Source organism: Anopheles marshallii, chromosome 2, assembly GCF_943734725.1.
Source record: "Anopheles marshallii chromosome 2, idAnoMarsDA_429_01, whole genome shotgun sequence".
Lineage (NCBI taxonomy): Eukaryota > Metazoa > Arthropoda > Insecta > Diptera > Culicidae > Anopheles > Anopheles marshallii.
The window spans coordinates 88,929,433-88,946,249 of record NC_071326.1 but is presented as its reverse complement, the minus strand read 5'-3'; the positions used below and the strand labels follow the sequence as shown (position 1 = coordinate 88,946,249).

Genomic DNA, 16,817 nt, shown 5'->3' with positions numbered 1-16,817 from the left:
TCAGTTGGGGGTGCATAATTAACATAACAACCAGTTTAGCCTGCGTCATCGTCGAAAATGTTTCTTTTTAATCTTACTCTCGGTGGTGAAATTGGTGAAATCATTCTAACGGTACAGATACGATCTCGATATCCCTACTTAACGGTGAAATAAACCTGTGAAGTGCAAAATATTTCGACCCAAATATTGAGTGTCAAATTTACATTTCACTTCAAGAGGTCATAACACCCTCAAACTAAGCTGTCATTACAGTAGTGACCTAACCGTCCGTGATCTCGATTCCTCCGATTACTAAAAGCAATCTCCATTGTGCAGGTAATCGAAAACCAAGATAGCGTTTAGATAACATCGAATCAAAACCCAGACTAATTAAAAGCTTGGACCAAATGACTAAACTTCAGCGAGACCCAAACACCCTAAAGTGTTTCACTTACCGCTTGCCGTCAGGTTTAATTATTCCAGCTGTCTGACCAACAAGAATCGGTTAAACTCGAGACACTTTCTACCGCTGACGTACCTGTGAAGAAAGGAAAGGAAAATAGATCTTACTTTAGGCAATGACGACACATGAGCTAAAAACGATTTATTGAACGATCTTAATTGGGGGATTGTGATATGCAGAAGAATAGAATAACCTGATTGCATTCCCGACACGATCTTCAGTGACACACGATTTCTGTGATTCTCCCTACTTCTTAAAAAAATGAATATATATGCACTGCCCATAAAACAATCAACCATCATCTCGCTTTCGTACAGGGTATCTGTTTTTCAAATAAACGCACTAATAAAAACGGTTAGCCAATCAAACCAATCTCGAGGGAAGCATTAAGCATCACGCGTTCGGTTCAACGGACCAATCCAAAGAAAAACATGTAATGCAACTCATTTAACGACATTTGTACCTTTGCTTCCATTCGAACTGAACTTTTACGCATCAAGCTACCCTGTTGCTTCTTAATTTTCCTTTTGCTCCAGCAGCGTTACGATCGTTAATTTCGGGTCCCAAAAGTTATTTCCAAGGAAAGGTTGGGGCAGATAAAGAATAGTGATCGGGTCCATCATCTAGTGGACGTGGTACTATCTCGGTAGAATGTCTGAAGAGTAAAAGCTTTGCCGAGAAATAAAAGCCACTGAACTCTTTGACGTGGAAGATGTGCACCACTAAGCGTCCACAGTTAAAGCCTTGCAGCTTACGTTTAAAGATGGGCTTTGCTCAGTGGAGTGGAAAATATAACGAAACTACCACCTCCAAAAAGAGTTCAGAAACGGTGTGGCGTAACACAGAACACGATTTTTAAAACAACCACCTCTACAGCCACTAGGGGGCGGTCAGGAGTTCCTTTCCATTTCCCAGATCGTTCGTCGTTTTTCACTGCTGGCATCATACTGCGTGTTAATGGGCGATTTATATGATGAGTTCTTTATGCCTCATGACCGCAAATTTTAACACTGCAGGCAGTGAGCGGGATTTGTGTTACGTTTTGTTACACGTTTTCTTTACTTCCAAGGTATCATCGACGGACATCCACGAAGAGAAGCGAGTTTAAGTCAAAAGCCCACTTTAGATGATGGGTTAAGATAATTTTATTCGCGATGGAAAGCATCTACAATGGCGAAAAGCTGCCATGGAAGTTTCGGAAAAGAATTAAAGAATTCTGCCATTTCCAGCGCGTAATACCCCTGATGCACTGGTGCAACAGGTTTGACGAAGTGGCTCTAAAACGGCGCTCGAGAATTGCAGGAAATCGCACCTTTTAACGGTCTTCCCGCGCAACGGGTAGGAGGCAGCATTAATTTCCTGCATCCAGAGCAGTTTCGTGGTATATAATCTGGTTCTGTAGATGCGTGAAGTAACACGATTTCTTTATAACCTCACATTATGGCTACAGGCGCATGACGGCCAGATCGTGAGCTTTCTTCTGCGTTTGCTTTTGATGCCAACCCCGGGCAGGCAGAGTAAACGTGTCCAAGCGAAACGATTTGTAAACCTGGTTGGAAAGAATTTCAAAACCATAACTAACCCGACACGTCCGCATGAAGGTCGTCGGCATTGAAAGAGCGCCGATCGGTGAAGAGCGAACCACTCGAGATGTGCAGTGCGGAGAGCGATCATCATCATGAGGACTCCTTAAGCACAGCACTAATGGTCATGAATGCTGCATTTCACCGATTAAAAGAGCATATCGTAAAGTGGATTATAGTGTGGGATATTCTTACTAGTCAGCATCTAGCATTACTGTCCAGAGTTAATCCCTCATCAATTGCGAACGGTGCTTAAGTGCTCTAGGGAAACCATTGCCGATAACCTGTCCATAGGAGGATTTCAACCCTCAATTAGCACGAATGGTCGATGAAAAGATCACCGATCAATAAAACTCAACGCTTTATCGGTTGTTTATACAAGTATAAAAAATAATTATAATATACTATTGCTTTCAAACGATCGCGAGTGCATAATATCAATTAAAATCGCGTTAATAAGCTATCTCCCATAGACTTGGCGAATAGAAGAAAACATAAAACAATGATATTATCATGACAACTACTTGGGTGTGCAGTTCTTTATGACAAATCGTCCGTAGCGTCGTGATCCGTACAACAATGTCCATAATTCAAGAATATATCAACCGATAGATTATTAATCTTTGTTCTACCATCCGATCAACAAGGCAATCTTGACAATCATTCATAGACCTAACCTGCGAGATCAATTCCCCAACAATCTATGGTACTTTTTTATATCCAAGAGCGCCTACAGATATGCAATACGTATCAAAAATCGTCAATTAATTTTGAATAGTTTGGTTGTATTTGCATATTTTCAGGCGTTTACCGTCACGAATTTTCAACGCACGTCAATTATCGGTGAATTATTGTAATTAAATAATTTGCAATGGAGTTCCAATTTAATGAATACATAATAAAGATTTTTTATTTTTCAACAACAATTCTTAGAATGCTTCAACTAAACTTGTCCCAAATCTTACACAGTTACACTCCTGTTGGATTATTCAACCTAACTGCTTACCGTCATTTTCTTCAACCTTCGTTACACGAACATTACAACTGCTTAGGAGTATGATTCAATTTTCTCCCAAAGAACCAATTGCCTGCTACATAAAATATGAAACTTTTTATTTATATATTTCTTTCCTCATTCAACCAAACCGAACAACACACTAATTCGAAGGGCAATTGAACCTTTAGCAGTTTTCCTCCCTCTCTCTCCCTCTTTTTTCTGTAACGCAGAAGAAAAATTGAATGAAGGTAGTGGTCGATTGCACACAACATACACTCCTTCACCGCTAAATGACCCAACAGAAGACTCTTGGGTTGCGTGTGCCTGAGCTGGTGAGAAAAAACATTACCAAACCAACCTCCCTGCCTCATTTCATTTCTGGCCCCAAAGCCAAAACATGAACACACACCCAAACCAAACGGATTCGATAAAATGAAATTTTCAGACCAATTTAAACGAGAACCTTCCTTTTGCATACACAAACCCCCCAACGAAGTGGCTACCTACGAAGGTCACCAGTTACAGTGAGTGTATGCAACGTAGGTTGAAACCTCTCCCGACTCCAGGGGTGGTGGTAAGTTTTTTGCGTGGACTCTGGCGGTGTTATTCATGTGCGAAATAGGAGAAGATGCGAAAAACAAACGTTTGCTACCATGCTACCTTCACGAGCAGATTCAGTTCAAACGCACACATGTGGTGTGCTTTTATTTTACATTTATTTTTTGTAGTTAACCGGCACAACTATTCGACAGAACCGATCAGCCAAGCATCTTGAGATCATGGTGGTTGGCACTTGGAAACTTTAATGACAAAGAATTCGAACTGGTTCAAAAAACGAGCTTATTATTCTACCATACCATACAAAACCATTATTCCAAAGGGAACATATGTTTTGGTTTGTTTTTATTAAACACAGTTGCGGTTTATGGAGGTGTATTGTATGAAAATTCCCAACAGATAATGATACGGGTTAAGATAATTGCACGAGAGTAGGAAGAGTACACATATGGCGACGTGCGTAACAGCTTGACCACGAAAAACGATGATGGTAATTACCAAAACTTCTCTTAACAAGCACCATTCTACAACTATGTACCGTGGGTTACGCAACATTGCTCAAAACAACACTCAACACAATCCCAAAGGCAAAGAGGTTTGTTCACTTAAAATGAATATGTAACAGGCAGAAAAGAATCCACTCCATGCCCTCCAAAGATCACAAACGTCACAAGCGCACAGACTCACGACAAAACGGACAATTTCATTCAATTATGCATTCGTAATTAACGAAAACTGGCTACAGACACAAAGCTCATCCCTCGTTTTGGTGGGTGATTATGTTGCATGCACCATTTACCGGTGATCGTGTTACCGCGGGAACAAATACGCCCGACGATCCGATTCAAATCAAACAAACGATAAAGAGTCAGCGTGGGGTGTGTGCCGGTTGTGATTTAAAGCAATGGTGTTGAACCGCACACGAGTTGAGTGTGGTCATTGCAAACCGGCAACGAACACGAAACCGGGGAAAGCAATATCGTTTTCAAACCGTTTTTGAAACGACTGCACTGGGAATGTTATTAGATCGCTGTTCGGGGTTTTTCTTCATCAGATACAAAGTGAAGACGAAATTAAATGGTTGCACCGTACGCATTGTGCTTTCTATTGGGTGTTACAAAAAGTTGGACTAATGCTTTTATCTGAGTATTAAACCGATTTACTTTTAAACGAACAGATAAATTTCCAGAGCTTAGAAATTATTAAAGCCTGAATCTTCATTATTTACAAACAATTTCTATTGAGTTATCCATTTAGTAGCCATTTAGTAGAATGATTTCGATACAATGATTCGATCACTTTAATCAGTAATTGTAAAATCTTTTATCCTTTCCTCTCCGTATCTGAGTACAGTATCAGTTCGTCTGCCTTTCTATAGCTGAAACTTCATCCACCAGAATAGTTATCAGGGTATCGATAGTTTTCAAAAAAAAAAAAAGACCAAAAATATTCTGATAAATCGTTAATGACTTTAGACTGAATCTCAAGACGTGCAAGATGGTGAAAGATAGCAAATAACAGAAAGGATGACTAGAAAGGTTGTAGTCATCGTTGTTACCACCTAAGCGATGTTATGTGAATTCTTCAATATCTTTAAAAAATGTTCCTTTACTTCAACTTTGTTCTGAATCTGTTGTGCACAATAAGTTCCATTGCAAGTTATCAAACTCCACAGAATTACCCAATATACTCCAAATCGTATGTTTTGTGCATAAAACTTCTACAAAACACACACTCATGAAGCTTTACACGAGCCATCCTTCACTGCTTCTTTCTCCAGGGATTGCCCGAGACGTACATTGGAAACTGACGTCTCACAAATCACAACGAAACTTCAAACTCAGACAGAAACCCGGCATGAAACCAATTCGCCATAAAACATGTTTATGATTGACGTCCGTTGCCACGGATGCGAGTCTGCTGCGAGTGAATGGCAAAGGTGGTGATAGTGCGGGATAAAAACAACAACAAATTTTATCCCCACCCTCCCCCCACTCCCACCACGACCACATTCGGCCTCCAATGCCAACCCATCATGCTGCTTCGTGCAGTTTCCACATTCAATAAGTGGAAAATCGAACCCAATTCGCAGCGCACTCCGGGGTGGCCTTCATGAAATGAAACTTCAGCGTGATGCGTCCCCAAACGAAAGGGAGGGAGGGTTCCCATGAGGGGATCGAAACATTCAGACAATGGGGCAAGATTGAATCTTCACCACCAGCCCACCCATTTTGCCACCAGACGTGCGGTATCCATCTGATCGGTTCTGGTGGCAGTGAAATAAATGGGACGAAAAGGAAAAACCGAAACAAACCAACAAAACAGTGTGGGAAGAAAGAAAGAATCCATTTTCACCTGCCAATGGGCCACCCTGGCTCCGTCGTTGGACGGGCATTTCCGTTTCGTTGTTCTGCGCCACGTTCGGGAATGATGATCCGATCCGATTCCACCGCACTACCACGTGTACCGGCCCTCCCTGTGCCGGTTAAGCAATAAGCTTGCCGAGTAATCAGCGATCCTCCCTGTCGCTTTCCAACCCTAATGCAAGGGGTGTTCATCGGACGGTGCGAAAAGCCTTTGGGCGATATTCATTTTCTTACTTTCATCTTCACTACTATTCCCAGCAGCAAAACCGCTGATTCCCTTTCAACACCTGCGACCCGGAGACGTGGAAACTATAGCACACGGCGAAAAGCGAAACAAATCGTGCGAATTCCCAAACCACGACCGCAAACACGCTTCATCGATAGTTTTCCTCATGGTGCTATAAGCTGTAGCTGCCTGGGAACGGGATGCTGAAAGAAACAAGCGTCCTCCCTCCCGTTGGGAAATGAATTTGCCTAACAATTGAAAAGGGTTTTATGAGTAAAACAGAAAGAAAAACATAAAAAAAAACCATCCCCCTAAACATTTACCCCTGATTTTTTTTTCTTTTCGTCGGAATAAAGTTGGAATTTGTGATCGCTTTTCCAATCAGCATGCCCCCGAGCGCCAGAAGGTAAATTGGGAAGGAAAATGCTTTCGATTCGTGACGTGCCGAGGGTGCCCAGTACAAGGTGAAAGTGTTGAAACTTTGCCTCCAATGATCAAGTTTTCATGCCGGCGATCAAGTAAAACAGATCGAGAAAAGTGAAGGTTGTACGTGTGTGAGAAAATGACTGATGTTAACGTTAAGGTGTAAAACTCACACCTCTTGCACTGTTTTGGATGGAGACTGCTTTAGTTACTGCTGCTTTATTATCTATTTTAAGCGAATAAAAGGGAAATTTGAAGTGAGTATTGAAAAATAAGAAAACAAAACCAAAAAATAATGAACCGAAGAAAAACAAAACAAGACGTGACAAAAGCGCATACATTAAATCCAAAAATTATAAAAAAAGTCTGCCAAATGCAAATCTTTTAACAACAAAAAATAAGAAATGAAAAGTTATAAAAAAAACATTGAAAACAAACAAAAACCATATAAACAAACCACTTGAGAAACGAATCCTTCCAGCTAAATCATTTCGAAAACAATAAAGAAAGAAAAAACGAAACTGTAAATGACCCGCCAAGCGGAAGAAAGCAATTCTGATAACAAGATCACAATTAAAAACCTCCTGCTCGTTTTGTTTTGCTCTCTTTCTCTGTTTTTCTTTTACGACCTATTGAAAGAGAGTTTTTTGTCTATTTTCACATCACATTTAAATGACTTTTCTTCATTTTCCTTCCTGTTGTTTTCAAAGCTTTCATTTCGAGGTAGATTATTTATCAAATATTTCTTTCAATCGTTCAATACTGTCCGAAATAATAATTACAGTGATTTAAAAATTCATTTCAGCATTTAGTTCTTTCTGTTTCCTACCATTCTTTTCTACGGTTCATCTTTCCTTTTCTGGAAACTTGTTGTTATAATCATTCATTCATGCTTTTCGTTTATTAATTTCTTTCAGTTATTTCATGTCTTGTGTGTATTCTAGACACGTTCCAGAAGAACCCCTTGGAGGGTGCAAGCCTTAACGGCTCGGCACACAGAAAACTTGGCGTTTGACATATGTTTGCGTTATGCTCATTATTATTCTGCTTTACTCCATTCGCACTACCCTACAATAATAATGATTCCCTAGCAATTGGTTACTTCACTACTCTGCCGCTGTTACTATCTTCTTTAACTAAGCTGTAACGTACCGTTTGAGCATGATTGACTTCGTCTCACTACTTTTCCTTGTTCGCTCGATCGAACAATTCAAAGGGGTTTGCCCTCTCCTTTTATGTTGTGCACAAGCAGCAACTGCCGCCTCCTATACAAACGACTAATTATGAGTATTGTTTTACTGTCGAATTTTGGAGCCTTTAATTAATCCACCGCGCGCTTCAGCGCTTGATTTCAAAAGCCCCTACTCGCCCCAGGCCGTTTGCTTTACCGCTGTGTGAGAAAATTGCACCACCAGAAAGAAACGCGCTTCTGCCATTTCGACCAAATTTGTCACCGTGTCTCGCTTTTTCTTCGCCATCTCTTCTGTCCTAGCTGACTGTGCCACCTTCGACCCACCTGGCGTGCTGTTTAGCTAATCGGGATCATCGCGAAAATGGTATGTACTGATGACCGTTATCCACAAGACCGCTAATTTTGGAAGATTATCTACGACCCGCATTTCAACTCTTGAGGCCTTTGTGTGGGTTAGTTCCCCCGGGAGCCGGTTTGCCGCATGGGAATAGTTTCTTCTGATGATTATACATTTCGGGGCAGAATTTAAAGCAGAACTGGATTCTGTAGATTGCGATAGTTAATTAAAATTGGGCATGCGGCTTCTCGAAGCGAGATGGTGAATTATATCACGAGTTCCTTCATTTCTGTACGTCGACATTCCACAGGGTCGAGCGAACTCTAACTACTGGGTCTACAACGCTAGGTTAGTACACAGCACGTACATAACATTGTTTGAGGCACTCGTTGGTATAGTCTTCCGTGTGAGTATTTTAAGTCTTCTGCATCCAACGACGCTTTGAGGTACACACCTTCCTCCCTACACAATCAACAACACAGCTCGCTACGCACATTCATCTACACCTAAAAACGAAAAACAACGTAACATACAACTAAATCTACTACTCGCTAGAATATCCCGCAACGCTTCTGCAGCGGTTTGCGCTTCACCAATGGCCTCGTCAGTGTGATCGTATTGCTGGCAGCTTTCGACTGAAACGTCGGACTAAAGGCACTGATCGTCGGCTGGCTGATGGGGGCCGACTGGCTGTACTGTTGCTTCATCATCTGGTGGCACTTGGTCGCCAGGTACCGGAACACCGTCGCCACGTTAACGTCCTCCTTGACGGACGTACGGATCAACCGACAGCCGAGTGCGTGCGCGAGCGCTTCCGCCTCCTCGAACGACACCACGGCCTGATCCATCAGGTCGATCTTGTTCTGGACTAGTACGGTCGGGATTTCGCTGCATTCGTTCTCCACCTTACGCTTCCATTCGCGGATCGCTTCGAACGAAGCGCGATCGGTCGTGCTGAAGGTGAGTACGCACGCCTGTGCACCACGATAGTACGCCTTCGTGATGGCATCGAACTCCTCCTGCCCGGCCGTATCCCACAGCATAATCCGTATATCCTCACCGTCGATTTCGATCTGTCGCTCGAGAAAGTCCACCCCGATCGTTTTTTTGTAATCCTTCGTGTAGATGCCTTTGCAGTACCGCTGAACCATGGAGGTTTTGCCTACGCCACCATTCCCGACTACGATCACCTTCAGCGCTATCTCTAGCTCCTCTTCTAGCATTGTGAAGGTGTGCAATGTGTGGGTCGATGTGTTTGGTGATGTTATGATCCTTCAATGTACCTTTCTGTATGTGTATGTGTGTGTGTGGCTGAGAACCAACTGGATCTTGTACACTATCTCCAAAGTCCGGAGATCTTCAACATTCTCATGAGCAACTCCTCACAGTGGGTTCTATTTATCGTCCAACATTTTCCTTTTGACGGTTTAGTTACAACACACATAACGACACAAAGCCAACGGAAAATACATACAGAACAGGACTACCACACCACAACTCGTCAGACACCAATCCATTCAACCTAGCATAAACAAGTCTTGTTACGCTGGACAACTCTCCAGAAGCGGACTGTTGGAGAGTTCTTCGTTCTTTTGTGTCTTTCTTGCGATAGTTCCCGCAGTTAAGCGCACACACTGCGTGTCAGGTCAGCAAGGTCTTGTGTCGTTCCCTGCCCGATTGTCGTCGGTGGTGGTACTCATCATGGAGTACTAGCAAGGGACGGGGGCATGTGTTTTGCTATGTCAACCTGCAAATTTGTAAACACACGAGAATTGTATTGTTACAGCATGATCGAGCTAATTGTCTAAAGCAGTCCAAAAACCGAATAAATATCATAGGTTTGTTAAGGTGCATTTAATGCTGTCCATGTCCAGGCTACAGAATAATTTTCTACATAGAATTTGTGTAAGTAATCGTTAGCGCTATAACTACAGAGCTGGCAACAGTCCAGTGTCAGTACCGAGGGCGAATATAAGGTGCAGAAAGGTTAATCGAAGAATCAGTCAAAGTTATCGGTTTCGGAACCGGTGTAAAGGAAGGAATCAATATTTTATACACGGCGCAGATTGAAGCGCGGCTTCAATCTCACGTTCGATACGCTGCTCACCTAGACTAGCACGCGAAATTGAAATTTGATCAATCGTACTCGGCTACATAAATAACAACTAAGTTTTCCTCGTGATTGCTGTTCGTTATAGCAATCTTTTGTGTCGCTTGTTCTTCGTGGCTCCTGCTGGGATGCATTACATTTCCATTACATGGGAAAAGCGCATCGCTGCTAGCGATTCCCTCTTGCAACAATCAATCGCAAGCACTGGCAACAAACAAACAAAACTGGTGGAATGCGTCCAAGATTCCGTTCGGATATCAGCAACTTTTTAGTAAGGTAGCACATAAAAATTCACCTCACTTACCTGCTCCAGCAAAGCGAAACCGTCAATCACAGCATTCCCCGTGTAGGGAAGGAATCTCTCTGCACGGTGTGTGCATTAGCTTAGTAGCAAAAGTTTAACAACGGGCAAGTTTGTGCACAAACAACGACAACAACAACAAAAAAAAACCATGTTCGAAAGCATTGGCACACATTGGCCGCGTACGATGCGAAACGAGCAGCAGCAGCCAGTGGACGATGGGCGAAGAAAATGGAAAGGATTAACATAAATAAATACAAACAAACTAATCCAGAACGGGCGGTGTTTGTTTTTCCTTCCCGGCCCGTTGACAGCTCGGTACGGGTGGGTTTTTATTGTCGTGACGCCGAAAGGGAACTGCCGCTGGTGTCAGTTTTGTTGCTAACCCTCTTTCACTACTGCTCGCGATAGTTTTTATGTGTGTGCAAAAATCATCGAAAGAAGGTCTCTTGCTTGCTACGACTGGAATTATAATGAGCGTATCGACCTCCAGTTGCAGTGAACTCTAGTGTCGAACCGGTGAGATCACACATATTACTACTCCTCTTAAACCATCTCCATAACTCACCTCGCACCCCATTTCGCGGGCATCTCTCCCTAGGTGCCAGCGCACCAGTGAATAGTTTCAGCAAACTCAGTAGACAGGAAAATTGATTGAAAGAATCGATTTGGCGGAATGCATAAACCTCAAGCATTAAGACGACCGCACCGCGGCTAGAAACTTTACGTACCACCTCGAGAAAGGCCTCGGTGTGCAGTAGAGCAAAATGATATTATAAGCGATGACCCGAACCCCTAGCTACGATTTGACTTTTGAATAATTTCTCGTATGTGGTTCGGCTCTGCGCTGCGTTGCAGTTTTACTGCTGTAAATTTGATTTGCTAATTCTAGCTACGAGCAGCCGGCTGGATGAAGAATTTCTGAACAAGAATGGCAAATTGTACAATTAACCTTGCGGGTAAATGGATGCAAAACAACGATAAAGAGGGAATTATCTATTCTTGACACTAGCGTGTCATTGCAATATCGAAGCAATGCAGAATTGCTTTCACTTAGGAGTTTCAACCGTATTGCTGACCACTGTTTTTGGTATCGCGCAAAAAACAGGGCTTTTAGGTGATCAGGTGGTCGAGTATGGAATACTTTGCCATTTTACGGTTTGATGTTGATGTCAAACCCAACATGAAAGTTCAACTACAACACCAAAAAAAAAACGAACGATATGTTTTAGAATCTATTGTCTGGGTGTTGACATGTCTCTCTTCAAAACCACAAAAAGACATTCCAGACATCATCAAATATCTCCACAAATTCGGTACATAATTTCTGCACACACTTTCCCCTCGGAGAAAACAGAAACCACCACTACCTCCCCAGCAAGCAGTTAGTTAGCAAACCAGTTCTCATAATATTTCACAGCCTCCCTAAATAGCGCCCGGGTCTTTGTGTCGTGTGTCGACTCCCTTCATACCGGTAAAATCAACTTGCTTAAATGCAGCCAAAGACAGCAAACTTGACATTGTACTGCCGCCCATCATCCCAGTGCTCTGCAATTACCATTACATCGCACCGTTTGCCGGCCCGCAGCGCATTCGACAGCGACTCCATCCGGCAACCCATGAGACGATGAGCAGTGTGCAGTTCTCACCACTGCAAGCGAACAGCGGCATCTAAGCCACCAGACACCAGACATCAGCCGCAACGTCAATCTCACGTCTCCGAACGGGGGGAGGTAAATTAAAACGAGCAACATGTATCCCCAACACTCTAGACGACAAAGATGACAACGCCCGACAGTACCGGCACCCATGAATCAGCCGCAGCCTCCCGCAGTCACTAACTCTATTGAGCGATTTTGTTTGCAGCATTGTAGACATTTACTTCCATTTACCATCCTCTACTCCGCCCAATCTACCTTCTCGGCCCGAATCAAAAGTGCATTTGCAGCGAAAACTTTCATCCAATTTGCGTGCGACTGCATGTAGTGGTGCGACTGCATCATATGTGGCTCCACCATGGGAACATAAATCGTCGGTTTTTCGTCACCGAAAACAAGCGAACAACAGGGTGAACCATTTTGTTATTTTTTTCCTGTTAGTGAAACTTTCCGCTGAAATGTATTTGAGGCACGACAGAAAGTGACTGTCTTTTTTTTTGGTGGTTGCGTGTTGATGATGTGCTTCAATTAAATTTCTCCCTAAAGGCGAGGGTTTTGTTTTGAACAAGAATATAAGCGACATCGACACCGTTGGGGATGCTAATTATTCCCGGAGTTGTGGAGTTTATTGTACTTTTTTTATTCCCCTTCATTGGCTCTGGAATCGTTTTTGGACATTGTCTGCCTTGTCCGACAGGGTGTTATAAGTAACTCGAATTACTCGAGGCTGAAGAATAAATGCTAATGTGCCGTAGGATGTACGGAAAACATCTTCCAGACGAGATTTCAACTTAGTTCTCGTATGTCATCAACCCAAAACCTGAACCAACATATTTGATCTCGGTACACATCGCAAGCAGATCGCTCGTGACTAATTCATCGATCGACCGTTGCCTCAGGTCTCCAAGACGCTTTCTAAAATTTACACCACCATTTCTCCATCCATCGGTTTTTGTCACCTCGCTCACCGAATGATGGATGTGTCATCACGACAAACATGCCGCCAATCTCAAGTTCAATGGCACAATTCAAGGAAACCGCAACGCAACGCAAAGAAAAACAAAGCGAATCAAAGATCAGTCAAATATGTACGTTTTTGTCTGGTCTCATTCTGCTCCCGGCTGTGTGGAAGCATTTGGAAGGAGGGAATTATTTTTATGTGCCTCTCGTTCCGTGCCCTCCATTCTCTGCCACCCTGTTGAACGTTGTTCATGATGGACGAGATTTGTTTTTTTTTTTTATTTCCACTATGTCACATTCTTTTCTACGTGGTTTCTTTTGATCGAGCTTCTTTCGTAGGGATACAAATTTTCCACAATCACGCAGATCACCCTGCGGGTCCAAAGGGTCCAAAACTGATGATGATGATAATAACGATCGTACCCTCCAGATGTGGATGCGTCGTGTCGGACATATTAAGATACTGCTGGGATGCTGTTGTACGTCGGGCAAAAAAAAACCTTTAATGAGCTGAACCTTCACAGCACAACTATTACCCAGGGCGACATTAGAACGAGTTACGAGTCCACAAGTGTGTCACGCTAGAGGGCAGTACGGGGCAACGGCACCAAGCAGAGATCAGAGAACGAACAAATGAAAAATTCTCCCCCCGCAACCTGATGACATACGACATGTTCGGCGAGAGTGAAAACTGTACCATCGGTACCATAATGCCAACTCCTAGAAACGCATGAAGACGTGGTTAAGATGTGGTTACAGATATTACTTCCATCGCTCTGATACTGAAGGCATCCGAGTTGAGACTTCTCCCGAGGTGTATTAGACTTGGATAGTTTCAAAGGAACTTCAATATGCTGCTGCAACGCAAAGGAAAAATACTGGAGATCCTACTTTATTCACTTCATATTCCTGCCGTGGCAGCAATCTTCTCGTTCAAACGTTGAGTAAGACAAACCTTTTAAACCCAGCATAAACAAGCTTAGCTAGCGATAAAGACGATGATGATAATAAGTGAATTCCTTCCCCTACAGTCCATTTCTTCTTCAACGTAGCTCTGTTAAAATGAATCCAACAAACATGCAGAAATGTGTAATCATTGGCAGATTGTTGTAGATTTCGTTCCTACTTTTTATGGTTTTTAATCTCATGTTTTCGAATTTTATATTTTGTATTTACCTTTCATATTCATATTAATGTTTCATGTCTTGTATCATAGGAAAAAATTGGGCAATGAGAGTTTTCTCGTAATCATCTCCCTAATCATTACACTCATTTCAGGGTTTCTCGTGTAGATAATTGTTGAACAATAAATGTTTGGTAGGGTTTCATATCTTCTCCAGCTCTTCCCAACTCCTTTCCCAAAGATGATCTCAAAATAATGAAGGAAAATTAAAGAATATCCACACAAAACAAATCATAACATTTGATAAAGAAAACACAATCCCCGACACACACAAAAAAGCGATAAAGTTGTTCGTTATACTTCTGCTCCACAAACACAACCCTCAACATCAGCCACACACCGAACAGCACCACTTGCTAATTATCTTTCCTTCGCAATGTCCATCCGCGCGAAAAAAGGCGATTGCTGCTGCAGAGAAAATGCTGCAGCCACCCATTGCTGTTTGATGATTCGCAACATGGTAGCGCGATTCGCTGCGCCCAAGCCCAAGAACGTTCCCGAGGCCACCTTCGGCGCGTAAATAAACCCATTCCTTGTACGCCTTTCCCGCCTTTCTCGACGTAAAAGGTTAACGCTTCGCGCGTCGAATTGTGGCTCAATTTCTGCAACGGATCGCGTTTGATAGAGAGCCTGATGAGGCGAACGGTTGTCGGTTTGGTCGGCGAAAGGAGAGAGAAACGTTAGATAGATCACGCTCGTCATCTAATTCGATTGTAAAATGTAATCCAACCCTTGGGGTAACGATATAACAGAAGCCGGGCTCAGCGAGATCTTCACCGAGAAAGCTGCTTTTGTCCTTTGTCGGTATCTGCAGTGAAACTTTTCCCGACCGCCCGTCCAACTTCGGGCGAAATATTATCGTACAGCTTAGTATTCAAATCAGGCAAAAGAGTTGGCTTCTTGTAAAGTAATTCCGCGCCAACTATTGTCAGAACTTCACGATAAACAGAAAACGTGACGGTGCCTTTCAAGCGACAGTGCTCCATCGGAGTGAAAGCATCCCATCGGCAGCAAAACTACAGCTCCATTTGATAATGTTAAGTTTAATTGGTCAGCCATACTGTGGCGCTAGCTATTTGCGAACGAAGCACTACATTCAATTCACTTGCCATAATTGGCGAAACCATCGCCGGTCGGGCGATGGTGGGGCGTTGCGAAGAAGAAAGCTCGCGATGATAATGTTGCGGGCCGCTTTGCTTGGCGTGACGGAACGAAGCATAAAGCGTTGCAAGTGTGGGTTTTTGGTCGTTGATCGATCAGTTACACAAATTGCTACAATGATGCGGAGTGATTGTATCGTGTCCCGCACTCGAGCTTGAGTGGTGCACTGATTTGGCAAATTTATCCGTTTCGTTGGGCGAAAGAATGGCAAGAATTGAATACGCAGACAAAAAAAAGTTGATGAAAAGTTACATTCAAGCTACCAGAATCGTTCGAACGCCGTCGAAGATGTGTCGCTTCCTACCAGCCTCGCAGGGGAAGAAAATAAACACTGGAAAAGTTGCCCGCTCCGAAAAACGGGCCGCTTCCATTAATCATTTGCCAGAAGTTCGGTCCCATTGTTAAGAGCGATGGCAAATAAAAAGAAACACATTCTACAGAAATCTCAGACGCTGACCGTATCCATCCATCTCTTTGAAGTTATGACGCAGAGTCATCGCCTTCAGGAAAAATCGCCACCAGCACCAAACTAGCGTCCCACGTAAATTAAGACCTGCGGCACTAGAAACATGTGATTCATGGACGGCCGTTCCGTTTGTCCGTTCTAGAGCTCATTAACCTGATTTTATTTTATCATGTTCTTGCAGGTTGAGCATGAATTCTTGAATGTTTCAAAGCTCCCAAACAGTATGCATGCCCTTGTTTCAGGCACTTTATGTGACTTTTAATGAAGATATCAATACAAGATCTTAAGAAAGTTGGAGGACTTGGCTTTAGATTACACCAAGTATTGGTTTGGTTTGCTTATAGATTATTTATACTTGAAGGTAAAATCTTTTTTTCCGGAAATGTCCTGCATATGTTTCGGGTAGATATGTGATGAGACTAAACCAATTATCTGTTACTCAGCCATTTTCACATTCCTTAAAGATGAAATCTCTCCAATTTCTCTGTGAAACAATAGCCAAGCCAGCGGGAAGAGCAAAACAAGCATGAAACAAGGAATGTCTTATCGGACATCTAAAAAATCTGTTTCTTCTGTTATTTGGAATTAGACAATTAGGAAGCGTCAATGAAGCTGATATAACGATACGTTTCATAACGATGCTAATGAGCTCACTTCACTCATTAGGAAGCCGGCTGGATTTCTCACCGATAGCTGCACATTCCAGCATGCTCCCTCGAGAAATGCTGTGCAGAAATTAATTATTCATTGAACTTAACTTAATCTCTAAAACAGAAACAAAGCCATCTTTCTACTGCCGCAATAAAGTAGATCGCAACTCTTCCAATTTCTTGTTTAATAAATATGAACAACAA

The 16,817-nt window shown here is 42.7% G+C and overlaps 2 protein-coding genes across 2 annotated transcripts in view; both read right to left on the bottom strand.

Annotated features, from left to right (window-relative positions):
- Positions 1-8,675: 8,675 nt before the first annotated feature.
- Positions 8,676-9,347, bottom strand: LOC128719331 (ras-related protein Rab-23). The gene has a single exon (XM_053812955.1). It carries the CDS (start codon positions 9,345-9,347, stop codon positions 8,676-8,678), a length of 672 nt encoding a protein of 223 aa, XP_053668930.1.
- A 4,173-nt stretch (positions 9,348-13,520) lies between these two features.
- Positions 13,521-16,817, bottom strand: part of LOC128718782 (zinc finger protein 665) — a 69,610-nt gene continuing 66,313 nt past the window's right edge. The window contains exon 17 of the mRNA XM_053812398.1: positions 13,521-13,627. Coding sequence (XP_053668373.1) covers positions 13,521-13,627 — 107 coding nt within the window. The remainder of the gene's footprint in view (positions 13,628-16,817) is intronic.